We start from the raw sequence: 26,767 nt of genomic DNA on the forward strand, positions 1-26,767 counted from the left end.
TAAACTTTAATCAAGTTAGACAGCCCTTGATGGGACACTACAACAAAAGCACAACAAAATGGTGAACAGAAAAAGTGAATGAAAACTTACAAAAGAAAAATAATATTATCCAAAATGATGATACATTCCAGCCCCTGCAGTGCACACCAGTCTCTAAAGATCTCTATCATTCCAGTGGGCACCATATCATCCTTCTCAATGAACACTCAAATGCAGATGTAACCGCAAAAGAGGAGCGGACAGTCCAGCATTATGACTCACTGTATGGGTCTATTAATGGCCACTTTAGCCAAGCCCAAGAACAGGTCTACAACAGAACTTTTGCCCCACCCATCCCACTCCACATGTTGCAAGATTAACACAAGTAAAGCTTACATCAGCTTATTGCGTTGTTGCCACAACAGAGAACAGGTGTTAATACTGTGCCTTTATTGCCTAACTATCAAATTCTCTTCATTTGCATTTTTCCTTTAAAAACAGCATTTACTTGGACTATTTACTTAATCCGCTTCATCTTGCAAAAAGGAAATTTAAGAAGTGAGGACAATAAAGTAGTTTCTCCACTCAATATTAACTGCATCGATTTATGACATTTCAGAGGCAAAAAATTACTTTTTATAAAACCAAGGATCCAAGTGCTTTTGTTTTTTTTTAAAGAAGATTTAAATACCTAATTTCAAGGTTTCTCAGTTACATCACCCTTTAAACTTGACTCTTTTCAATCTTCATTTCACAACTTACGCGACATTTTTGTCAATGGCCATGCTTGTGTCCATTTTACAATCCAAATCCTCCTAAATCTAAGACTCAAATTATAATCTGATTAGGGACCATTAATATTTAAAGAGAAAATTAAACACCTCACTTTCTAACAAGATATCACTTTCTTGAAGAAAACAAATTTTGCAGGAGGAGGAATGACACCCATGGAAGCAGTAGAAGGCAAAATTATTTAATCCACAGCATTTTTAGACTTCCTTCACATTTGATTTTTAAAACTGGATTCAGACCTGTTATGATGGACACTTGGTCACACCCATTATTACAAAAGTGGGAAACTTAAAGGGGCCTGACAGCTATTAACATTTGATCAGAATTCCACAGCAGCCAATGCTGCATCAGAACTGCGAGAAGCAACTTAATCCATAGATTGGGAAGTCAAAGGCAGGATGGCCACCAGCCCTTTGAGTATAAAAGACACTAAGCTTGCTGTAATTGTATTTATCCCACTTTCTGTAATTGAACCTTAATTATTAAAATTACAATCTTGATTCTAAAACTAAAAATATATTCCAAAATACATCAAATATGAACTAAATATGGGCAAGATACAACAGAAAGATGGAATACCGAATTGCATAAGCAGCAACATGGTAACAACCAGTTAAACTATTTTACTGATGCTGTTTGAGGCATCAATACTGGTTGGAGCGCTGGGTAGAACTCCATTGCTCTTTGAAGAGTATTGTGTGTTCCATTACATAACCCAAACGGTTATATGATCATGGCTCAGTGCTGAATCTGAAATATAGCTTGTTCAATGGTAGTGTTCACTCTGAGCTCTCTGTCAAGACAGCGCAGTACTCCTTCAGCACTGCCCTCTCGACAGCACAGCAATATACCCAGCATGGATTCTGCTTCTGTGTACTTCAGGAATGCAAAAAACATCTATATTTTGTTATAGAAGCATTGGATAGAAGCATTTCGTCTAAACTGCACAGTGCCTAAGACAAAACAGACGGCTGTTTGATGAATAATATGATAGAGTGACTTAAAAGGAGACCCTGAACCAAGCCTGCAACTTAATTAGCACAAGCAAAAATATCCAGTCCAATTTAAATGTACACAAGTATATTAATAGAAATGCAAGATGATCCATTTACAGATGAAGTCTGCGGTATTTCACTTTGAACTGAAAAAGTTGCTCAGTATGTTTTATAAATGGCAAGAAACATGAAAGTGGGGAGGAAGAGAGACTTAGGGATGTAAGTGCAATACAAAAATCATTAAATGGTGGAAAGATTGAAAAATAAAAGCTACTGTAACACTGCCCTTCATTTCAGAGGAATGCACATTACAGATGTTCCAGATGGACTCCATTTGCAACATTGTGCCTGTTCTGGACAACACCCCAGAGGAAGGACAGATTGGCTTCAGAACAAGTGGAGTGGAGTAGACAGGAAATCCCTTTAGTCAGCAACTGTGCTAAAATGTTAAATTGTGGGGTCAAATACATGTGATAAGCTGTATACTCAAATACAAGTCTAAGATGGCTGAAAGATTTCATAGCGTAGATAGACAGAAACTATTCCCTCAGAACAAGAGGCAATTTATAAAAACTTCAAAATGTGAATCAGGCTGTCATGGTTGTCAGAAAGTATTTCTTCACAAAAGAATAGTAAAAGTATGGAAGTCTTTTCCCAAAACAGTGGTTATAGTTGGTTTGATTAAAAATTTAAAAATGGAGACTTAGACTTTTTTAAATTAGGTGAGGGCATTAAAGGTCACAGATTCAAGGTGGAGTTAAGATATAGAGGCTGAATGGCCACCTTCGGTTCCTATGGCCCTCGGGTTACAGAACAATTTTTTTTGCTGGAACCCAAGTGAAATAGTCTAGTCTAGTAGAAACAGGCCAGAGTGTCAAAAATACCAAGTGAACATCATTTAGAATGTGCCTTGTGGTTACCTGGCAAAAGCGCTGGAGTAATATCCTCTGGTCACTGTCGAGCCACCATACGTTTTCCTAATATCATCTTGAGTAATCTGAAAGAAAAACAGTTTTATTCTTACTTCCATTTTAAAAAAAAGCTTTTAAGATAGTACCAAAATTTTAAATCATAAAAGTAACTGATCAGCACAAGCTCACAATTCAATTCAGAAATTGTTTTATCTGGAAAAGTACTATCAAGATAAACCAGGGGAAACTGAGGACTGTGCATGCTAGAGATCAGAGTCAAAAAGTGTAGCGCTGGAAAAGCACAGATCAGGCAGCATTCAAGGAGCAGGAGAGCCAACATTTCAGGCATAAGTCTTTCATCAGGAATGTGGGGAAGGGATAGAAGGATGCTGACAGTGGAGAGAAGGTAGCTCGGAAGGTGATAGATGGATGCAGGTGGGGGTAACAGATAGGTCTGTGGGAGGGTGGAGCAGATAGGTAAGAAGGAAGATGGACAGGTTTGACAAGTCAAGAGGGAGGTGCAGAGTTGGAGGGTTGGATCTGGGATGAGGTGGAGGGTGGGGAGATGAGGAAACTGATGACGTCAATGTTGGTGCCATGTGGTTGAACAGTCGCAAAGCAGAAGATAAGGCGTTCTTCCTCCAGGTGGCAGGTGGCTAGGATTTAGTGGTGGAGGTGGGCTAGGACTTGCATGTCCTTAGTGCAGTGGGAGGGAGAGCGAAGTGATAGGCCACAGGGTGGTGGGGTTTGGTGTGTCTCCCCCAGTGATGTTCCCTGAAATGTTCCGCAAGTTGGAATCCTAGCTCCCCGATGTAGAGGACACCACTTCAGGAGCAACAGACACAGTAGATGAGGTGTTTGGTTATGCAGGAAAATCTCCGCCGATGTGAAAAGATCCTTTGAGGCCTTAAGTCAGGGGCGGGGGGTTGCCAAGTGTGGACGGTGAGCATGGACCGAATGAGGGGGTCATGGAGGGAATAGTCTCTGCGGAACATAGACAGGGGTAGGGAGGGAAATTTATATCTGGTAGTGGGGTCTGTTTATAGGTGGTGGAAATGATGGAGGACATTGCGCTGTGTCAGAAGATTAGTGGGGTGGAAGGTGAGGACCAAGGGGATTCTATCCTTGTTGCAGGTGGAGGGATGGAGTTCAAGGGGGAGGTGTGGGAAGTGGAGAAGATGCATTGGAGGGCATTATTGATCATGTGGGATGGGAAATTGGGGTCCTTGAAATAGGAGGTCATCTGGGATGTCGTGGAGTGAAATTGCTCCTCCTGGCAGCAGATATGGTGGAGGCAGAGGAATTGGGAGTAAGGGTTCACGTTTTTACTGGAGGGCAGGTGGGAGGTGGTGTAGTTCAGGTAGATGTGGAAGTCAGTGGGTTTGAAGTAGATGGCAGTGTTGAACCTGTCGTTGGAGATGGAGATTTCCAGAAAGGGGAGGGAGGTGCTCAAGATGACCCAGGTGAACTAAAAGTCAGGGTGCAAGGTTTTTGTGAAGTTTATAAACTGTCCAACCTCCTCGTGGGAGCACGAGGTGGCACCAATACAGTCAATGTAGCAGAGGAACATGAGGGAGATGCTGCCAGTGTAACTGCAGAGGATTAACTGTTCCATGTATCCTACGAAGAGGCAGGCACAGCTGGGGCCCATGCAGGTCCCCATGGCTACCCCTTTGGTCTGAAGGAAGTGGGAGGATCTGAAAGAGAAGTTGCTGAGGGTGAGGACCAGTTCCACCCATTGAATGAATGTGGGTACTGTTGGGTCAGCAGGATAGCAAGAAAGAGGGCTTGGAGACCTTCTACATGGCAGATGGACGTGTAGATATCTGGTGAAGATGAGACTTTGGGGGCTGTGAAAACAAAAGTCATGGAGATAGACCTAACATGGACAGGTTATAGTGGAAATAAAATCTCAAAGAAATTCTGTAAGTTTAAGAATACTCGTAGTCAAAGATGAGAGTTGTCCTAAGGGAAAAATACTAAACTGGGCCAAGGCCAATTATATCAAAATTAGGCAGGAACTGGGAAATGTGGATTGGACGCAGCTATTTGATATGAGGGAGGCTTTCAAAGATAGGTTGAAGATAGTTTAGGGTAGGCACATTCTGTTGAAAGCAAAGGATAGGAAAGGCAAGATTCGTGAACCGTGGATAACAGGAGAAATCGTACAACTCGCTAGAGGAAAAGAGAAGCGTACATGAGGTCCAAGCAGCTAAGAACAGAACGGACCCTGGAGGAATATCAGAAGAGTAGAGCCAGTCTTAAACGAGGTATCAAGCGGGCGAAAAGGGGTCATGAAATAGCTTTAGTGAGCAGAATTAAGGAGAATTCCGATGCCTTTTATTCTTGTATAAGCAGCAAGTGGGTAACTGGAGAAAGGATTGGTTCACTCAAAGATAAGGAAGGAAGTCTGTGTGTCGAATCTCAGAGAATGGGTGAGGTTGCGAATGATTACTTTGCATTCGTGTTCACTGAGAAAAGGGACATGATGAATGTTGAGATTAGAGATACAAGTTTGATTACTCTGGATCACGATGACATAAGTAGAGAAGATATGTTGGGTAGGCTAGAGATTATTAAGGTGGACAAATCCCTAGGACCAGGTGGGATCTATCCATCTGCTGAGGGAGACAAGAGAGGAAATAGCTGGGGTCCTAACCGATATCTTTGTAGCATCCTTAAACACAGGTGAGGTGCCGGAGGACTGGAGGGTTGCTTATGTTGTCCCCCTGTACAAGAAGGGTGGTAGGGTTATTCCAGGTAACCACAGACCAGTGCGCCTGACGTCAGTGGTGGGAAAGTTGGTGGAGAAGATACTGAGGGATAAAATCTATTTATATTTGAAAAAGAATACCTATCAGTGATAGGCAACATGATTTTGTAAGGGGGCGATCGTGCCTTACCAAATTAATAGACTTCTTTGAGGAAGTGACCAAGTTGACAGATGAAGGAATGGCTGTAGATGTCATAGTTCAGGGCCATTGTACCCTGAAAGTTGCTGCACAGGTGGATAGAGTGGTCAAGAAGGCACATGATATGCTAGCCTTCATCGTATGGGTTATTGAGTATAAGAACTGGCAGGTCATGTTAAAATTGCACAAGACATTGGTTTGGCAGCCTGTAGAATACTGTGTACAGTTCTGGTTGCCACATTACCAAAAGGATGTGGACACTTTGGAGAGGGTGCAGAGAAGGTTTACGAGGATGTTGCCTGGCATGGAAGGTGCTAGCTATGAAGAGAGGTTGAGTAAGTTAGGATTGTTTTCATTAGAAAAAAGGAGATGGAGGGGACCCTGATTGAGGTCTACAAAATCATGAAGGGTATAGACAGGGTAGATAGAGATAAGCTTTATCCCAGGGTGAAGGATTTAATAACGAGAGGTCTCGCTTTCAAGGTCAGACGGGAAAAGTTTAAGGGGGATTCACGCAGCAAGTACTTTACATAGAGGGTAGTAGGTGCTTGGAATGCATTGCCAACAGTAGTAGTAGAGGCAGGCATGGTAGATTCATTTAAGATGTGTCTGGACAGATGCATGACTAGGTGGCGAGCAGAGGGATACAGATGCTTAGGAATTGCGTGACAGGTTTAGGCAGTGGATTTGGATTGGCTCAGGCTTGGAGGGCCGATTTGCCTGCTCCTGGACTGTAGATTGTCTTTGTTCTTTGTACGACACCAAACTGCTGAATAAGTACTCTCAAATCCTGGGTAACAATATTGCTCTTCATCAATTATTCATTCCTTTGTATGCTTTCTGTGAACAAAAAAAACTCAAGACCCAAGAATAAATAAGCAATTAAAGTGACTTACTTCTGATAGTGGTTAATTCCTATGCATAAAACTGCTTTTTATATACTTGAGAATTTTTAACTCACTACTTACTGAAGTTGCTTTTATTCTTTTATTTTACTTTTGGTTGCTGTTCTTTCTTTTCACTGACGTTGGCTTTTCTCACCGCCCCACCAGGTCTGATATTTTCCAATCTACCTGAATGGATGTCTGATTATAACTATTCTGTTTTTGTTAAATCTCTATTAGCTACAACTTTCAGGCAATACAGTTAAGGGGTGGATTGTCATAACTGCACCCATACCTGCCCCAGATTCTGCCATCATGTAAAAGCAGTTTTCTCTTTTCATAAATGTAGTGGAGGGGATGACATACCAAGGCTGATAGTGGACTAGCAATCCCCCAGAGACCAAGTTAATGCTTGTGGCTTAAATCCAAATGCAAATAGAAATTCAAATAAATCTGGAATTGAAGCTACTCTAATGGTGACTGTAAAACCATTATCAATTGCTGTAAAAACCCATTTGGTTCACTGATGTCGTTTAGGGAAGACAATCTACCACCCTTACTTGACATGGCCTATATGTGACTCCAAGGTGACAGCCATGTTGTTGACTCTTAAATACCCCCTGAAAAGGTCCTGCAAGTTAATCAGTTGTGTGTAACTGCTCTGAATTCTGATAAAATGAAACCAATGATGGACCACCTGGCATGCTGGAAACAACAATAGCAAACTCAGATCTGTCAACCCATCAAGGCATGCTTTACTGACATCAGGGGCTAGTATTAAAATTGAAAAACCTGTCCCAAAGACCCATCAAGCAACAGCCTAAGATAGTAATTGTTGTGGAATCAGAGCTTTACAAATAACTTCTTAGACACCATCACAACCATTGAGTTTGCCTTGTCTCACCGTATGGACAAACTCATCATAGGTGGGAGCACAATAATACAGAATTGGAAGAGAGCAGACCTGGCAGACCTCAGCATTAATTCCTGATCCAGGACGTCTGTGGCTGTATTCAAACAGGGGCAAGGAAATCTCTGGTTGATAACTACCTACCGTCCATCACCCAACTCACCCTCAGCTAATGATTTAGTACTGCTCTCTGTTGAACACGAATTGAAAGAAACACTCAGGATGATAATGGCACTAGTACAGCTAACAATCAGCAATTACTCAGCACCGTGGAAAATTGTCCAAGTATGTCCGGCCAAAAAACAGCAAGACAAATCCAACTCAGTGAATTACTGCCTTATTAGTCTACTCCCAACCAGAAAAGACATTAATGACAAAATATAAAATGAAATTTGCTCAATAACTTCCTCTTTGATCCTCAGTTTGCTTTTTTGCCAATTCTCATCAGCTATTAAGTTCATTACAGACTTAGTCCAAACATGAACAAAAAAAAAAGCTAACTTCAGAGGAAAGTATAAATGTCCTTGGCATTGTGACAGCATTTGACCTAATATGGCATCAAGTAGCCTAGCAAAACTGAAGTCAATGGTAATCGGTGGAAAAACTAGCCATTGGGTTGGAATCATAACTACCATTAATTGCTTAGTAGTACAGAACTTAAACATTGCTAAAACAAGACGTGATGTCAAATCTTGTCATCGTGCATGCATCAGGACTCAATGCAAGAAATCAAACTTGGAAAGGGAACACTAATCTATACAGGGTATAAAACAAAGAACTGCCGATGCTAGAAATCTGAAACAAGTAGTAATTGCTGGAGAAAGTCAACAGGTCTGGTAGCATCTGTGAAGAGAAGGTGGAATAATGTTTTGAATCCAGTGACTCTTCTTCAGAACCTTTTTTCTAGCAATTTCTACAGCATAATAAGAGGGTACTGATTGATTGGACCTTGGCTGCATGGGCTTGAAGCAGGAACTGTTAATCGTCAAGCTTAGTTCATTGAAAAAACTGAGACCATGCAAGCAGAGTCTGATTGGTCAGGAATTTGATATGGTGACATACTGTCACTGGATTATAAATCCTGGAACTCGCTTGCCATGGCACTTTTGGTGTATTCTCGTTTGAAAACTTTGGTTTGGCCATAACTGAAGTATTTAGGAAGGCCAAAAGACTTAGGAAAGAGCCCAAAAACATTCGTACTTGAGTGCAGCTAATCTGTAACTTGAGCCTCCAGCTTTACATACAGCCTTAAGTTCAGAGGTAGACAGACAACTAACCACAAAAATATTTACTCATTGAATATAAATATACAACTTTTTCTCCTTAATTCACAGGATGCATACACTGCTGACTGGGTCAACATTTATCTTGCATTTCTATTTCCTTGGAGAAGGTGGTGGTGAGCTGCTTTTTAAATTATTGCAGTCCACTTAGATAATGTAGATCCACAATGCCATCATGGAGAGAGTTCCAGGACTTTGTACTGGGAGAAGGGTTCAGCTATTACAATACAAGTGTATGATGAAAAAATTTAACATCCATGTTTAGGAGGAATGTTTCATTCATAAAATAACATGGAATAAAACATAAAACACATCATGAGACATTTAAATATTTACATACCCTGCTAACATGCTGGTCATTAAAACTGTACCACTGTCCATCACTGAATGATTTAATACAGGCATAGTAATGTCCACCAGCAGCACTTCCTGAGTGAACCATAACAGAGAAGAGCTCATAAATCCAAGCACCCTGAAAAAATAATTAACAAACAAACTGAGCAAAGGAGAAGAAAATAACATTTTTTTTATTTGTATCAGACCCTTAATACACAAATATCCCAATATGCTTCAAATAAGCAATGCCAACAAGAAAATCTCTCACTGAGCAGCATGTGGTTGCCCAAATAGTGATAATAACTTGGTCAGAGAGACAGATTTTAACAAGCAATTTAAATAAGGAAAAGTTTAGGAATGTAATTCCAAAGCCGAGAGCCCCAGCACCTGAAGACATGTCTAAATATGGTGCAATTAAAATCAGGGATGAGAAAATACTGGAAGAGTACAGAGCATTGAGAAAATTATTGGTTGGAGGGTTTTACAAAAGATGACTTGTGTTACCACTATTTTTCTTCTGCGCAGAACTCTGAGGTCAGCGCCTGGCAGCAACTTCCAAAACTGGAAGTCAATGCTTCGGCATTGACCCACAGCTTAAAAGGGAACATTGCAAATAGAGTCATAGAGATGTACAGCACGGAAACAGACCTTTCGTCCAACCCGTCCATGCCGACCAGATATCCCAACCCAATCTAGTCCCACCTGCCAGCACCCGGCCATATCCCTCCAAACCCTTCCTATTCATATACCCATCCAAATGTCTCTTAAATGTTGCAATTGTACCAGCCTCCACCACATCCTCTGGCAGCTCATTCCATTCACGTACCACCGTCTGCGTGAAAAAGTTGCCCCTTAGGTCTCTTTTATATCTTTCCCCTCTCACCCCTAAACCTATGCCCTCTAGTTCTGGACTTCCCAAGCCCCAGAATATAAAGAATGACAGATTACAAGGTTAATTAGGACAAAGAAATCAGAACATAAGAGGAAGCTAGCTAAAAATGTAAAAATGGACAAAGTATTTAAAAAAAGAAGAGTAACTACACACTCATTGGTCCTCAAGAGAATGCAAATAGAGAGTTAGCAGTCAATAAGGCAGCAATGTAAATGAAATGAACACATATTTAGTTTCCGTCTTCATGAGATAATACAAAAATCTTTTCAGCAATGTTGATAGATCAGGAAGTGGAAGGAAGAAAGGAACTTGATGAAATTACAATCAATCAATCAGCAGGGAAAAGATACTCAACATATGATGATGCAAGGAGCTGACGAGTTCCCAAATCCAATGGACAGCACCCTAGATTTTAAAAGTAGCAGCTAATGAGGTAATGTATGTATCTGGGTTAATTTTCCAAACTTCTGTTAGATGTTGGAAACGTTTCATCAGACTGGAAGTAACAAATTTTCAATAAGGTATGGAGAAGGAAAGCCAGATAGCTTGACATCTATCATGCTGAAGGTTTCAGCATTAGTTATTATGGCGGTTAAGCATTGTACTTACGAAAACACAACATATTACAGTCAAGAGTTCTATGCTAGGGAAATCATGTTAAACCAATTTATTGGAGTTTGTTGAAACAGTAACATGGGAAAGTGGGAGTCTGTTGGCGTACTGTATTTGAGATTTCAAGGACGGATTTAACAATGTTGCACAAAGATTCAGAAGAAGAGTCACTGGACTCAAAATATTAACTTTGTTCTCTTTCCACAGATGCTACCAGCTCCACTGAGCTTCTTCAGCAATTTCTGTTTTTGTTCTAAATTAAGGTTATTGGGCAAAGTAGAAGCACATGGTGTAGGAGGTAGCATACTCATACTGATGGAAGATTGGCTGACTGGCAAGCATTTTTGTATAAAATGGTCCTGTTTCATTTTGGAGGCATGTGTAAAATAGTGTTCCCCAGGAGTTAGTGCTTGGGCCTCAATTTTTTGCAATTTACATCAATGACTGATACGAGGGAAGTTAAGGTACAGGAGCTAAATTTGCAGATGACACAAAGACTAGCAGAAAAATATGCTGTAAAGATGTGATTGCAAACAACAAGCTGAGTGCGTAGGTATAATCTGTCAGTTGGAGCAAAACGTGGGGCAATATGAAATTGCTCACTTTGGCAGGAGTTATAAAAGAGCAAAATATTACCTAAACTGAGAATGACTGCAGAATTACAAGGTGCAGAGACATAAGAGTGTCCCACTGCATGAGTCACAATAAGTAAATATGCAGTACAGCAAGTAATAAAGGCTAATGAAATACTTTCCAATATTGCAAGACAAATTGAACATAAAAGATGTTGTGCTTCAGAATGCTATGTACTGGAGCAAACATCGCAAATACTGTATGCAGTTTTTGTTTCCTTATTAAAGGATATAAATGCAAAGAAGGCAGTTCAGAGTAAGTTTGCTAAATTAATAGCTGGAATGAGAGGTTGCTTTATATGGAGAGATTGAACAGACTAAATTTGCTGTCACTGAAGCGGAGAAGAGCAAAGGGTGACCTCTTTGAAGTATATTAGAGATCCTGAACAGTTATGACAAGATAATGTTTCCTCATGCGGGCAAGTCCAGAACTAGGTTACAGTTTAAAAATCAGGGGTCACCCTTTTAGCACAAAGATAAGAAGTGGTTTGTTTCTGTCTTGGATTGTTTGATTTTGGAGTTCTCTGCCTCAGAAGGTGGAGTAGGTGTGGTAATTGAACATTTTAAGATGAAGATGGTCTGATTACGTAGTTAACAAAAATTCTACGGTTATCAAGATTAAATTAGTTTGTGGAATTTGAAACAGACAGAATCAGCCATTATCTTATTGAATGGCAGATCAGGTTTGAAAGGCTAAACGTTATACTTCTACTCCTAATTTATTATTGTCTGTGGCAATGTGCATTCCCAGAGAGTGTGCCAAGATTCCCAAGAATGTAATCAAGGAGAAATCAGTCTCTACTGATCAAATGGATTGTTTGTGTTGAAGGTCCAGCTGGAGTAAATGTGGTGCAGAAATGTTTTGTACGGTGGCTCAGTGGTTAGCACTGCTGCCTCACAGCGCCAGGGACCCAGGTTCGATTCCAGCCTCCAGCGACTGTATGTGAAGTTTGCACGTTCTCCCCGCGTCTGTGTGGGTTTTCTGCCACAATTCAAAGATATGCAGGTTAGGTGAATTGGCCATGCTAAATTGCCCATTGTATTCCAGGATGTGTGGGTTAGGTGCATTAGTCTGGGGTAAATGCAGAGTAATAGGATAGGGGAATGGGTCTGCTTGGATTACTCTTCGGAGGGTTGGTATGGACTTGTTGGGCCAAATGGCCTGTTTCGCTTCGATGATGATTCTATGAATGTGACTTTTGTTTTAATCTTTTGTATAAAATTAAAAAGGACCCAAATTTCACACCTATTGACATCAAGCTCACAGCAAGATTGCTGATCATACCATATACCTTTTCGTTCCCTGCCTTTAAGGATTTTTCACCTCCACTGTTATTCTCCAGGCATATTCCTTCATCCACAACATCATCATTTGAGAAGTCATTGCTCATCTGGTCACTGTGGCAACTTCCTTCATTCTCAGCACCACTGTCTGTGCAGCTCTCAGTCTGAGGAGATTTCTGTGGAAAGAGAATTTATTGGATAGATCAAGTAGAATTAGTCTGTTGACTTTCCCTGCCTCCCCCATCCCACTCACCACTGGCAGTTGTGCCATCAATGACCACAGAATTTCCTCCCTAGAACTCCTCTCTCATCCATTAAGACTTTCTCTGAAAACTCACCTTTGATCAGCTCTCTTCTAATATATCCTTCTTTGATTCAACCTACATTTTAAAATGGTAACTCTTCTGTGAAGTACCGAATGAGATTTTTCTGTATGTATATAGCTGCGTAAATGCAAGTTATTAATACAGGAAATGTGGTTAAATTGTGGATTGCGCATGATCAAAACACAGTTTTCTAGATTTCAGCAAAAAAAAAACTGGATTAGTCCAAACAAAGGTATGCACTAGTGCATTGGTTAATGTGTAGATGTCCACACTTGATGGATCAAGACCAGTCCAGTAACATTCCGGGAAGTATCCTTCTCTTTGTCCACCTGCTCTCTCCCCTAATATGGACAGACATCTGATTATATTCCCCTCCCCTCCCCTATCAGCTTTCCGGAAAGACCACTCCCTCCGCGACTCCCTCGTCAGGCCCACACACCCCACCGATCCTACCTCCACTCCCCGCACCTTCCCCTGCAACCGCAAGAAATGCAAAACCTGTGCCCATACCTCCCCCCTCACTTCCCTCCAAGGCCCCAAGGGATCCTTCCATTTCCATCACAAATTCACCTGCACCTCCACACACATCATTTCCTGCATCCACTGCACCCGATGTGGCCTCTTCTACATTGGGGAGACAGGCCACCTACTTGTGGAACGTTTCAGAGAACACCTCGGGGACACCCGCACCAACCAACTCAACCGTCCCGTGGCTGAACACTTTAACTCCCACTCTGCCAAGGTCATGCAGGTCCTTGGCCTCCTCCATCGCCAGACCATGGCAACATGACACCTGGAGGAAGAGTGCCTCATCTTCCGCCAAGGAACCCTCCAACCACAAGGGATGAATGCAGATTTCTCCAGCTTTCTCATTTCCCCTCCACCCACCTTATCTCAGTCCCAACCCTCGAACTCAACACTGGCTTCCTGACCTGCAATCTTCTTCCCGACCTCTCCGCCCCCACCCCCTCTCCGGCCTATCACCCTCACCTTAACCTCCTTCCACCTATCGCATTCCCAACGCCCCTCCCCCAAGTCCCTCCTCCCTACCTTTTATCTTAGCCTGCTTGGCACACCCTCCTCATTCCTGAAGGGGGGCTTATGCCCGAAACGTCGATTCTCCTGCTCCTTGGATGCTGCCTGACCTGCTGCGCTTTTCCAGCAACACATTTTTCAGACATCTGATGGTACAGGCCCAGAGAACTGGCAATTGTGTGGAGATTTGACAGCTCTACTACTGGAGATGGGCGTTGCTGAGGTAGATCAGAGACCATAAGGGTACCTCAAAATGGAGGTACCTTCAGAGACATGGATTAAATTCAAAGAAATTAAATAAAATAGTTATAACAGCTGAAACTGTTAAGCGCCCCAGAGAGGAGGGGAAATACTTCCAGTGGAATAGTGTTAATGGGAAGTGGAGCAGTTAGGTGGTTGTTTTTGACCAAAGAAGATTCTATAGGTCAAAAGCCTTTTCCCATGCTGTAGACCTCTAATAATTTAGGATATTGGTGGGGCCTTTCATGTCCATTACCCTGTCAATGGAGCAACAAATGTCCAAGTCCAATTGCCAGGCTGTTGCCATTGAGATAGCAGTTTCATATATGGCTGCAGCTTGGGTTATTCCATTACCAATAAATAGCAGGAGGATGTAAAATCTCTTGTAATTAGGCTTTAGACAACACAGCTGGCTGCTCCATTTCTATCCCCAAACTTCTCTTCGGAACGTTTGGGTGTTGCTGGAATGCATAATGGAACCTTTCCTACTGGACTCCCTCCTATTTTTCCTTGTTCCCATCTCAGCAACTACCATGACTGAGTTGGGAAATTCAGCCCATTAACTCTCATGTCCTCCTCTTGGATATTGTATGACCAGCCTCTACTGTACTTTACGTCTGCATTGATGGTGGCCAAGTCCGTGTCTCACTATTCTTCATCTTAACCCTTGTTGGGATGTATCAGAACTTGACATTTTTCCAGAGGTCAAGCAAATTTTAATTGGTGGTGACAGACAGTTTGCACAATTGGATAGACAGCATGCTTGCAATGAAGAGTGACGTCAACAATGCGGCTTCAATTCCTGCACCAGCTCAGGTTGCTTCTGAAGTCCTGATTTCTCAATATTGCCCCTTGCTTGAATTGTGGTGCCCCTCAGGTTAACCAATGAACTACTGCATACCTTTGTTTGGACTAATCCAGTTTTGTTTTTGCTGAAAATCTAGAAAAATGTAACCAGTCATTTGTATCTAATTAAAAACTAGCCTTATGGTCCTCTGAGATGATGGTGGCTGTTCAGTCATACTCCACAACAAATCCCTTCCCATCACTTTTCATGTTCCCCTATCTTTCTATTTCTCTCTACCTTGTGTATTTATCTAGCTTCTTTTCAAATACATCTATGCGACTCACTACAAATATTCCTTTCAAAACCAAGTTCCATATTCTCACCATTGTCTGGGTAAAGAGTCAATCCAACATATTGCATATTATTCAAACAAAAAAATTTAATCAAGTCATCCCAAAGTTTTGTTAAAAGTTGACAACTACTTTTTACAAGGTTTCAGTAAAGCAAATTATTCATCATTATCCTAGTTTCTTCTAGATGCAAAAACTATCTAAGGGGATTTCTTCAAACTAAAAGGAATACTACATAAAGCGCATAAAACTACATAACATGGGGATAGTATTTTGTATAAATGCTTTTCTTTACCTGTAAGTTTCAAGTTATTCAATCAAAATAATTTAACAGAGGATATCTGGTGAATTGTCTGACTGTTGTTTGTGGACTCTTGCTTTACATACCTAGGCACCTACATTTCCAATCTTACAAACAATAACTATGCTTGAAAAAGTACTTCACTATAAAATTAAAGTGTTTTGGGATATCCTGAGGCCTTTAGAGAAACCACAGAAAAGCAAATTTCTTCAACCTTTAGTACCTTTATTTTTATGCTTTTTGTTTTATCCCAGTTACAGATCCTGCAGTGGGCATCTGAGCATCATTGTGAAGGATCAGATCTTTGAAACTGTTGGGCCATATCTAATAACTAGGCCTTCAGCATTATTACACATACCTCCTCTTCCACATCTATGAAAGGACTCATGTCGAGCTCAGCTGGAAAGGTCATTCGGTCATTCAGCTTAATTCTGTGCATTGTAGTATAGTCAAAGTCAAAGCGCTTCAGTTGCAATGTCAATAAGTATGGGAAGTGTAGAAACTTTAGCCCCTGTAGAAAGAGATTTCAAGTCACCTACGATTCAATATGCTTGAAATGCAAGTTGACCAGTATTCATCACTCAAACTATTTACCTTGCGCGCATCACATTTTTTCTTGCAGCGTTCACAGAAATATTGATTGGGGCCATCTAAGGTTTCAGGCTGAACAAATGCTTGCAACGCCTCTTCCTAGTGTGAGAACAAACAAAGAAAATATATACAACTCTGCAGGAAGTCCATAGTTTCAAACTTTCTTGTACATTCTTCAACCAATGAATGTGATACATGTAATGAAAGAAATTAAATTCTACACATGTGGACAGCTACTCTCAATTATGTCGACTAAAGAGTAGAGGTTCCAGTTTTGGTTTGTGGTAGGCCAGATCTAGATGAGATGCAAGGACGTGGCACTTCTCCTAGAGAATAGAAAATCTCAAACAGGGTGCCAGCTCATGCGGTGGATAGAGATTCAGAGAATTTTTTCACCTACAATAGGGTTAGGGGATTAGGTTTGGGCCCGTCTGAGTTGGATGGACATCACCAACTTACAAGTGGGAAATGTAGCAGAGCCAGTGTGATATTCTGGAGTTATTTTGATCATCCAAGGGATTCAATAGGAATTTTTCAAATTACTTTTCTCTAATTGGCCAGGATCCCTCCGCTTTTTTTTTTACATCTCCAATGACCTTAACTCGTCTTGAGTAGGGTGGAGAACATATAAAATGTGATATGTACGTGGATGGTATCACAGCAGCGTGGAAAATGCTGCAAAGAGCAAAGTATCTTTGCCTGTCATTACTCACATGTTCATATTGATCAATCTACATAAATATGCATAATACTATCATGCCAAATCAAATCACCCATGGTTCTCCTCACATTTGATTCTTGATGAGCTCGCTAGCATAATATCTCTCAGCTTAGTCTATATTATCTATTAACTATACAGTTATTTCCAGACTTAAAACATTCTAACAGAATCCGGACCGATATACCGTATCCTACCCATCATATACACAAGATAAGCCAAATTGCTGCTCTCTGCATTTCAACATAAACCATATCTCACATTCATAAATCATTAGCACTGCTGCCTCACAGCGCCTGAGACCCGGGTTCAATTCCCACCTCAGGCGACTGACTGTGTGGAGTTTGCACGTTCTCCCCGTGTCTGCGTGGGTTTCCTCCGGGTACTCCGGTTTCCTCCCACAATCCAAAGATGTGGCCAGGTGAACTGGCCATGCTAAATTGCCCGTAGTGTTAGGTAAGGGGTACATGTAGGGGTATGGGTGGGTTGCGCTTCGGCGGGGGGGGTGTGGACTTGTTGGGCCGAAGGGCCTGTTTCCACACTGTAAGTAATCTAATCTAATCTACTCTAATCTAATCTAATGATTGACCACAGTGGATTCCAGATAAGCAACATTTCAATTTAAAATTCCCATCCATGATTCAGCGACCTTCACAGTCCCCTTGGAGTGTTGTAAACCGACAGGAGGTGACCAAGATATTCTGCCTCCCGAACATCTCCAATTTTAACTGAATCATTATTGGTGGTCCTGTCGTAAGCTGCCTGGGTTCCCCAGCTCTGAAATTCCCTTTTCTACCTCTCTCGAATCCTTTACAATGCCCTATAAAATACCTCTCTAAGCAGGTTTTTGAGCACCTGTCCTAGCGCCTCAATACATATAGTTTAGAGTCAAATTGTGTTTAATGAAGCACCCATGAAACACCATTGAGATATTTCATTGGATATTTCATTATCAATGCCCTTTAAATGACAAGCTTTTTTTTCCTCCAAGTGTCACTTCAGCTCAATTAGCAGGTTCTTATAACTCTAAACTCCCTGTAGGACCGGAGCTGAGCATCTAGGCTCATACTGCATTGCAGTAGTATAGAAATGCTGTATTCTCTGAAATTACCATCTTTTGGATATGTTAAACCAAGGACATATTTGGCTATTCAATTTAAACTAAACCTCCCAAGGCATTATTTGACTAAGAGCAGGATATCCAACATCCAGTGACATTATCCTTTGATCAAAATTTCTAAAACAGGTTAGCTGATCATTTACCCCTCAGCTATTTGGGATCTTGCTAACATGAAGTTGATACATTTGTCCATAATGACTACATTTAGTAACAAATAAATGACTAGAGAATAGGAAAAACATCACAAATTCAAGCATGCTTTTTTTTATTGTAGACTGACTTCATGTTCTTATTTATATTTGGCATTCACGTGCAGTTACGATGCTGTAATATTCGTTCACATGATCTTTGTTGAAGATTTCAATTACCAGTAGTTGGACTTTCCTTTTTTCATTCAGGATTGCGTCCTCCATTCATTGTCCTTTCCAACTGCCTTGCAGAAGTAGCTATAAGCTGCCTTCGTGAACTACTACAGCCTTTGGAATGTAGAGACACCTATACTTTTTGGGAAGAGTTCTAGGATTTTGACCCAGTGACAGTGAAGAAATGGCAAAATAGGTCCAGGAGAGAATGTTGTCTAACTTGAAGGTGAATTTCCACAGCTGGTATTGACCCCACATATCTTCTGTTCCTGACTTTTAGGAGGCAGAGGTCATAGGTTTGCAAAGTGTTGTCTAAGAAGCCTTGGTGTGTTACTGCAGAACATATTCGTGAATAAAAGGAAAAAATGCGACAAATGGTAGATAGTGTGTCAATCATGTGAGCTGCTTTATCCTGGATGATATCAAGCCTCTTGAGTGTTGTTGGAACTGCACCCATCCAGGCAAGTGAGGAATATTCCATTACATTCCTGACTTGGGCCTTGCAGATGGAGGACTGACACAGGTGAGTAACTGACCACAGGATTCCTAGAATTTTACCTGCTTTTGTAACCACATTATTTACATGGTTGGTCTAGTTTAGCTTCTGGTAAACAATAATCCCTAGGATGTTGATCGTGGGGTCTTCAGAGATGTCAATGCCATTAAATGTCAAGGGGTAGTTAGATTCGTTCTTGTGCCAGGTCATCGATTGGTATTTACGTGGCATGATTGTTACTTGTTACTTATCAACAGAAGCACGGATAGTGGCCAGGTTTCTCTGCATTGGGCGTGGATTGCTTCAGTGTCTGAGCAGTTGCAAATGGTGAACAATATGCCTCGATTAGTTAATGTCTTTGCTTCTGACAGAGAGATGATCATTGAAGAAGGAAGTGAAGATAGTTGATCTAGGATACCAATCTGAAATTTCTGAAATAATGTCTGGAAGCTGAGAGGATTGGCCCCCAACAACCACAACCATCTTCCTTTGACTAGCCATGACTCCATTCATCCAGCAGTACACGATTCCCATTGACCTTGCTATGGTTCCTCGATGGTACACTTGCTTTGACATCAAGTGTAATCACAAGCACCTCACTTTTGGAATTTTTTTGTCCATGTTTCGACTAAGGCTGTAATGAGGTGAGGAGCTTAATGAGCTGACAAATCCCAAATTAAACATAAGGATGCTGCTTCAAATGCTGCTTGCTAACATTGTCAATGACACTTTCCACCACTTCGCTGATGACTGAAAGGGTAGCAATTGGCCAGGTTACATTTGTCCTCCTTTGTGTGCACCACATTGTCAGGTACATGCTAGTGTTGCACATACATTGGAACTACTTGGATGGGGCATAGCTAGTTCTAGAGAACCATTCTTCAACATTATGGCCAGAACATTTCTCAATATCATGGGGAGGCTTTGTGCATGAAAAATTGTGTGTCACAAACTTGACTCAGTTTTTTTTTTGAAGTGGTTACCAAGAAAACAGATGAAGGCAGAGTGGTAAACATTGTTTACATGGACTTCAGCAAAGCCTTCAACATGGTCTCACATGGTAGACAGGTTAGATCCTCATGGATCCAGGGAGAGTTAGCCAATTTGGATAAAAAATTGGCTCAAATGACAGAAGGTGATGGTAGAGGGTTGTTATTCATACTGAGGCCTGGGACTGGTGAATTCTTGCTGCAAGAATCAGTTCCAGGTCCACTGCTGTTCATCATATATATCAATGATTTGGATGGGGGATCCAAGATGGCGGCGACCCAGTAAGACTGAGTCTATAGTGCTCCTCCCAAGACTTGGGCACAGTGGGTCACCTACCCCCTACCAAGCCTACCAAATCATTTATAAATCATTTATAATAGTTTAGTAACTGAATTAGTGGTGTAATATTATATTTAAGCAACTTTATCCTAAGTTAAAATGACTAAAGGGAAGGGAGCCCGCAGCTCTCAGCAAGCAGAAACCCCTCCCCCACACTCTCCAGCTGCAGCAGAGGCGTCCACAGCCGCCCCGGGGACTTACCAACAGTAACAAGTCTTGCAGAAATGCTTTCCAAGCTTGACTCGAAGATTGATGCCTTTATCGTCGAATCCAGGAATCGTTGGGAGTCGCTCTCGGCCGCGCTGAAGAAGCACGACCGTGAAATTGAAGAAATTCAACGCCGAGTCGGAGGGGCGGAGCTAAAGGCCGCGACCTCGGAGACAACCGCTCAATCGGCCGTGGATCAGGTCCGGACTCTCGAGCAGCGAGTCCGGACCTTGGAAAATCATATTGACGACCTCGATAATCGAGGTCGTCGAAAAAATATTCGTTTGCTGGGCCTTCCCGAGCAGGAAGAGGAAGGCCAGCTTACAGCATTCCTGGAGCAGTGGCTGCCACAACTTTTAAATCTGCAAGCTGGATCAGGCCAGGTAAGGGTGGAATGGGCCTACCGGGTAGCAATACGCGGGCCCGGCTCGAACCAGCGCCCGCGCCCGGTCCTGTTCCGGCTGCAGAGCTACAGGGAGAGGCAGATACTCCTAGAAGCCTCTAGAAATCTCGGAAAAGACCCCCAAGCTATGATCTACAAAGGATCCAAGATCATGCTATTTCAGGACTTTTCCCCGGCTCTGGTTCGAAAGAGGAAGGCATTCGACGAGGCGAAGAAGCGTTTAAGGGACTTAAATGTACAGTACTCCTTACGCTATCCAGCGATGTTACGCTTTAACCATGAAGGATCTGTATATAACTTTGGATCAATGATTTGGATGAGAGTATAGGAGAAATGGTTAGTAAGTTTGTGGATGACACCAAAATTGGTGGTATAGTGGACAGCGAAAGTGGTTATCTTAGAGCATAATAAGAGCTTGATCAAATAGGCCAATAGGATCAGAAGTGGCAGATAGAATTTAATTTATATATATGCAAGGTGCTACATTTTGGTAAGGTAAACTGGGGCAGTACTTGCACAGTTAATGAGAGGGCTCTAGGATGTTGAATGGAGAGACCGAGAGGCGCAAGTACATAGCTCGTTGAAAGTGGCGTCACAGGTGGTCAGGGTAGTGAAGGCGGCATTTGGCACACTTGTCTTCATTGGTCACAGCATTTACTATCAGAGTTGGGACATCAGGTTGCAGCTGTACAAGACATGGCCAAGGCCACTTTTAGAATACTGCACACAATTGTGGTCACTTTAGGAAGGATGTTGTTAAAGTAGAAAAGGTACAGAAAAAATTTAGAAGGATGATGCTGGGACTGGAGGGTCTAAGTTATAAGGAGAGGCTGGATAGGCTGGGTTTTATTTTAAATCTGCAACATCAGAGGCTGAGGGGTGATCTTAAAGAGGTTTATAAAATCATGAGGTACATAGAAAAATTGAATAACCAAGGTCTTTTTCAAAGGGTAGAGGAGCCAAAAACTAGAGGGCATAGGTTTAAGGTGAAAGGGGAAAGATTTAAAAGGCACCTAAGGGGCAATATTTTCACTGAGGATAGTACGTATTTGGAATGAGCTGCCAGAGGAACTAGGAGAGGTAGGTACTATTAAGAGACATTTGGACAGTTACATAAATAGGAAAGGTTTAGAGGGATAGGAGTTGAACACAGGTAAATGGGACTAGTTCAGTTTAGTATAACTGGTTGACGTGGACAAGTTAGACTGAAGGGTCTGTTTCCATTCTGTATGAGCTGAAAATGTGTTGCTGGAAAAGTGCAGCAGGTCAGGCAGCATCCGAGGAGCAGGAGAATCGACGTTTCGGGCATGAGCCCTTCTTCAGGAATTGATTCCTGAAGAAGGGCTCATGCCCGAAACGTCGATTCTCCTGCTCCTTGGATGCTGCCTGACCTGCTGCGCTTTTCCAGCAACACATTTTCGGCTCTGATCTCCAGCATCTGCAGTCCTCACTTTCTCCTTCCATTCTGTATGACTGAATTATAACCTTCCTGTAATGTGACTAGAACCGTACAGAAATTTCCAGCTGTAGCCTAATCAATGTCTTACATAGTTCCACCATTACATCCCTGCTTTTGTTTTCAATACCTCACCCAATGAAGGAAAACAAGCAGCCTTCTTTACCATCTGAACTAGCTGCCTGTCAATTTTCAGGGACTGGTGGACATTCATTCCAAGGTGTCTTACTTCCTCAATTCCTCTCAACACCCTACTTGGATGACCTAGCAGTATTATCGTTAAGACTGTTAATCCAGAAAGCCAGGTAATATTCTGGGGACATGGGTTTGAATCTCACTATGGCAGATAGTGGAATTTCAGTTTTAAAAATCTGGAATTAAGAGAGTCTAAGGACGACCAAGAATCCATTGTCGATTGTCGGAAAAATCTATCTAGCTAACTAATATCCTTTAGGGAAGGAAACTGCCATCCTTACCTGGTCTGGCCTATCAATTTGGTTGACTCTTAACTGCCCTCTGGGCAATTAGGGATAGGCAACAAATGCTGACCTAGCACTTATTGATGATGCCCCTCATCTCATGATAAATAAAAAAATTACTGTGGCTTCCCTAACTTTGCCTTCCCCCAAGTGCATAATCTTGCACTTCTCTGGATTGTATTTCATTTGTCACTTTTCTGCTCAACTCAACAAACCATTGATATTCCTGATGAAGGGCTTTTGCCCGAAACGTCGATTTTGCTGCTCGTCGGATGCTGCCTGAATTGCTGTGCTCTTCCAGCGCCACTGATCCAGAATCTGGTTTCCAGCATCTGCAGTCATTGTTTTTACCACCTAAACCATTGATATCATCCTGCTGTCAAGAGCCATCCCTTCCTCCATCAATGACTTTATTTTGTTTGTGCATATTTCAGTCACTTCTCTCACTCAAGTCCAAATTATTAATACTGCAAAAAATCCAATAATAAAGTACTACAAAATACCACTGGAAATTGCTTTCCATTCCTAAAAGCGTTTATGACCTTAATGCTTTGTTTCCTGTCACTGAGCCAATTCTGGATCCAGCTTGTCATATACCCCTACATATTTTACAGATCAATCTGCCGCATGACCATGTCTTACTAAAATCCACATAAACAATTTTGACTGCACAGCATTCATCAATCCATCTGGTTAGTTCCCCAAAAAAAAATTAAATTAATTAGATTTAACCTTTCCTTAATAAAACCATGCTGACTCTCTCAGATTAGTACATGCCTTTCCAAATAACAGGTGATCCTCTCTCTTAGGATTGATTCTGGTAATTTGTCCACCAATGTCAATTGGCCTGCAATTATTTGGCTCATTCCTCACATCCTTTTGGAATAATCATACAACATTCACAGATCTCCAATCATCTGGCACTTAACCTGTATTTTGAGTGTATTGGAAAACTATCCTCAGAGTACCTATTTCCTCCCTAGCTTTAACAGATTGGTATACAACTTTTCCAACCCTTGTGATTTATTCGCTTTCATGGAGGTCAGTTCCTCCAGTACCTCCCACCTCACTATGCTTATCGTAATTAAAATTTCACACGCCTTTTCAACTGAAACATCTGCATCATTCTTCTCCTTTGTGAAGACATGGAGGAAAAGTTCTTTAAGAACCCCCATATCTCCAGCATCCAGACACATCACCATGTACAAAACTAATAGGTCCAACCCTGTCCTTAGTCAAGCTCTTGCACTTAATGTATAACATATCTTTGGATCTTCCTTTATTTGAAATATGTGTTGCTGGAAAAGTGCAGCAGGTCAGGCAGCATCCAAGGAGCAGGAGAATCGACATTTCGGGCATAAGCCCTTCTTCAGGAATGAGGAAGGTGTGCCAAGCAGGCTAAGATAAAAGGTAGGGAGGAGGGACTTAGGGGAGGGACATTGGGAATGCGATAGGTGGAAGGAGGTTAAGGTGAGGGCAATTGGCTGGAGAGGGGGAGTCGGTCGGTTTATAGTAAATGTCCGTGTTGAGTCGGTCGCTCGAGATAGAAATGGAGGTGTCTAGGAAGGGGAGGGAGGAGTCCTAGGCCCCTCCATTTCTATCTCGGGCGACTGATTCAACACGGACATTTACTATAAACTGACCGACTCCCACAGCTACCTAGATTGCACCTCTTCCCATCCTGCCCCCTGTAAAAACGCCATCCCATATTCCCAATTACTTCGCCTCCGCCGCATCCGCTCCCAGGAGGAGCAATTCCAATACCGAACAACCCAGATGGCCTCCTTCTTCAAAGACTGCAATTTCCCCTCAGATGTGGTTGATGATGCTCTCCACCACATCTCCTCCACTTCCCGGTCCTCCACCCTTGAACCCAGCCCCTCCAATCGCCACCAGGACAGAACCCCACTGGTCCTCACCTACTACCCCACCAACCTCCAGATACATTGTATCATCCTTTGTCATTTCCGCCACCTCCAAGCAGACCCCACCACCAAGGATATATTTCCCTCCCCTCAGCGTTCCGGAAGGACCACTCCCTCCGTGACTCCCTCGTCAGGTCCACACCCCCCACCAACCCAACCTCCACTCCCTGCACCTTCCCCTGCAACCGCAAGAAATGCAAAACCTGTGCCCACACCTCCCCCCTCACTTCCCTCCAAGGCCCCAAGGGATTCTTCCATATCCATCACAAATTCACCTGCACCTCCACACACATCATTTACTGCATCCGCTGCACCCGATGTGGCCTCCTCTACATTGGGGAGACAGGCCGCCTACTTGCGGAACGTTTCAGAGAACACCTCGGGGACACCCGCACCAACCAACTCAACCGCTCCGTGGCTGAACACTTTAACTCCCCCTCCCACTCCGCCAAGGTCATGCAGGTCCTTGGCCTCCTCCATCGCCAGACCATGACAACACGACACCTGGAGGAAGAGCGCCTTATCTTCTGCTAGGAACCCTCCAACCACAAGGGATGAATGCAGATTTCTCCAGCTTTCTCATTTCCCCTCGCTCCCCCCCCCCACCTTATCTCAGTCCCAACCCTTGGACTCAGCATTGCCTTCTTGACCTGCAATCTTCTTCCCGACCTCTCCGCCCCCACCCCCTCTCCGGCCTATCACCCTCACCTTAACCTCCTTCCACCTATTGCATTCCCAACGCCCCTCCCCCAAGTTCCTCCTCCCTACCTTTTATCTTAGCATGCTTGGCACACCCTCCTCATTCCTGAAGAAGGGCTTATGCCCGAAACGTCGATTCTCCTGCTCCTCGGATGCTGCCTGACCTGCTGTGCTTTTCCAGCAACACATTTTTCAGCTCTGATCTCCAGCATCTGCAGTCCTCACTTTCTCCTAGTTGATTTTCCTTTATTTTACAGTCAACACTTTTTCATATCCTCTTTGCTTTCGAAATTCCCTTTTTCATTTCACTCCTATACTTTTCTAAGCTTCCTGAAGTATTTCCTTTTTGAGTTTGTCATAAGTTCACTTTGTTTTATTCTTACACTATATGTTTCTGAATAATCAGGGGTGTCTAGATTTGGCAGTATATTGCACCCACAAAATCTTGCTTTTCAACGTCTCAGATTTTCAGACTTTCCTATTAGTAGTTGCAAAAGCATATAACCAGTCCATTTGCCAAGATCTCAGCTGTGTAAATTTTGCCTTCTGCAAATTTAGAACTTTTATTCCAGTCTTGTCTTAGTCAAGACATTAGCATATTTCCAAAACATTTATATAAATGATTTGGATGTGAACATAGGAGGTGTAGTTAGTAATTATCCAGATGACACCAAAATTGGAGGTGTAGTGGACAGCAAAGAAGGTTACCTCAGATTACAATGGGATCTTGATCAGATGAGCCAATGGGCTGAGAAGTGGCAGAAGGAGTTTAATTTCGATAAATGTCAAGTGCTACATTTTGGAAAAGCAAATCAGAGCAGGACTTATGCACTTAATGGTAAGGTCCTGGGGAGTGTTGCTGAACAAAGAGACCTTGGAGTGCAGATTCATAGTTCCTTGAAAGTAGAGTCACAGGTTGATAGGATAGTGAAAAAGGCATTTGGGATGCTTTCCTTTATTAGTCAGACTACTCAGTACAGGAGTTGGAAGATCATGTTGCAGCTGTACAGGACATTTCTGGCCTCCTTCCTATCGGAAAGATGTTGTGAAAGTTGAAAAGGCTCGGGAAAGATTTACTACGATGTTGCTGGAGTTGGAGGATTTGAGCTATAGGCAGAGGCTGAATAGGCTGGGGCTGCCTTCCCTGGAGCATCAGAGGCTGAGGGATGACCTTATAGAGGTTTTAAAATATCATGAGAGACATGGGTAGGATAAACGGCCAAGTCTTTCCCCTGGGATGGGAGAGTCCAGCACTGGCGGACATAGGTTTAGGGTGAGAGGGGAATGATATAAAAGACACCTAAAGGACAACTTTTTCATGCAGGGGGTGGTGCGTGTATGGAATGAGCTGCCAGAGGAAGTGGAGGAGGCTGGTACAATTACAGCATTTAAAAGGCATCTGGATGGGTATATGAATAGGAAGGGTTTAGAGGGATATCGGCCAGGTGCTGGCAAATGGGACTAGATTAGGTTAGGATATCTGGTCAGTATGGATAAGTTGGACCGAATGATCTGTTTCAG

The 26,767-nt window shown here is 42.4% G+C and overlaps 1 protein-coding gene across 4 annotated transcripts in view; it reads right to left on the reverse strand.

The window, feature by feature from the left end:
- usp47 (ubiquitin specific peptidase 47) overlaps positions 1-26,767 on the reverse strand; it is a 182,994-nt gene that overhangs the window by 49,915 nt on the left and 106,312 nt on the right. For all 4 annotated transcript variants that reach the window (XM_043705674.2, XM_043705672.2, XM_043705673.2 and 1 more), the window contains 5 exons: positions 16,056-16,151; positions 15,820-15,972; positions 12,431-12,598; positions 9,007-9,138; positions 2,687-2,763 (listed from right to left, as the gene is read on the reverse strand). In XM_043705674.2, the coding sequence (XP_043561609.1) occupies positions 2,687-2,763; positions 9,007-9,138; positions 12,431-12,598; positions 15,820-15,972; positions 16,056-16,151 (626 nt within the window). The remainder of the gene's footprint in view (positions 1-2,686; positions 2,764-9,006; positions 9,139-12,430; positions 12,599-15,819; positions 15,973-16,055; positions 16,152-26,767) is intronic.

Source organism: Chiloscyllium plagiosum, unplaced genomic scaffold (genome assembly GCF_037043375.1).
Source record: "Chiloscyllium plagiosum isolate Xiang-an unplaced genomic scaffold, Cpla_swu_hap1 HiC_scaffold_18, whole genome shotgun sequence".
In the NCBI taxonomy this organism is placed as follows: domain Eukaryota; kingdom Metazoa; phylum Chordata; class Chondrichthyes; order Orectolobiformes; family Hemiscylliidae; genus Chiloscyllium; species Chiloscyllium plagiosum.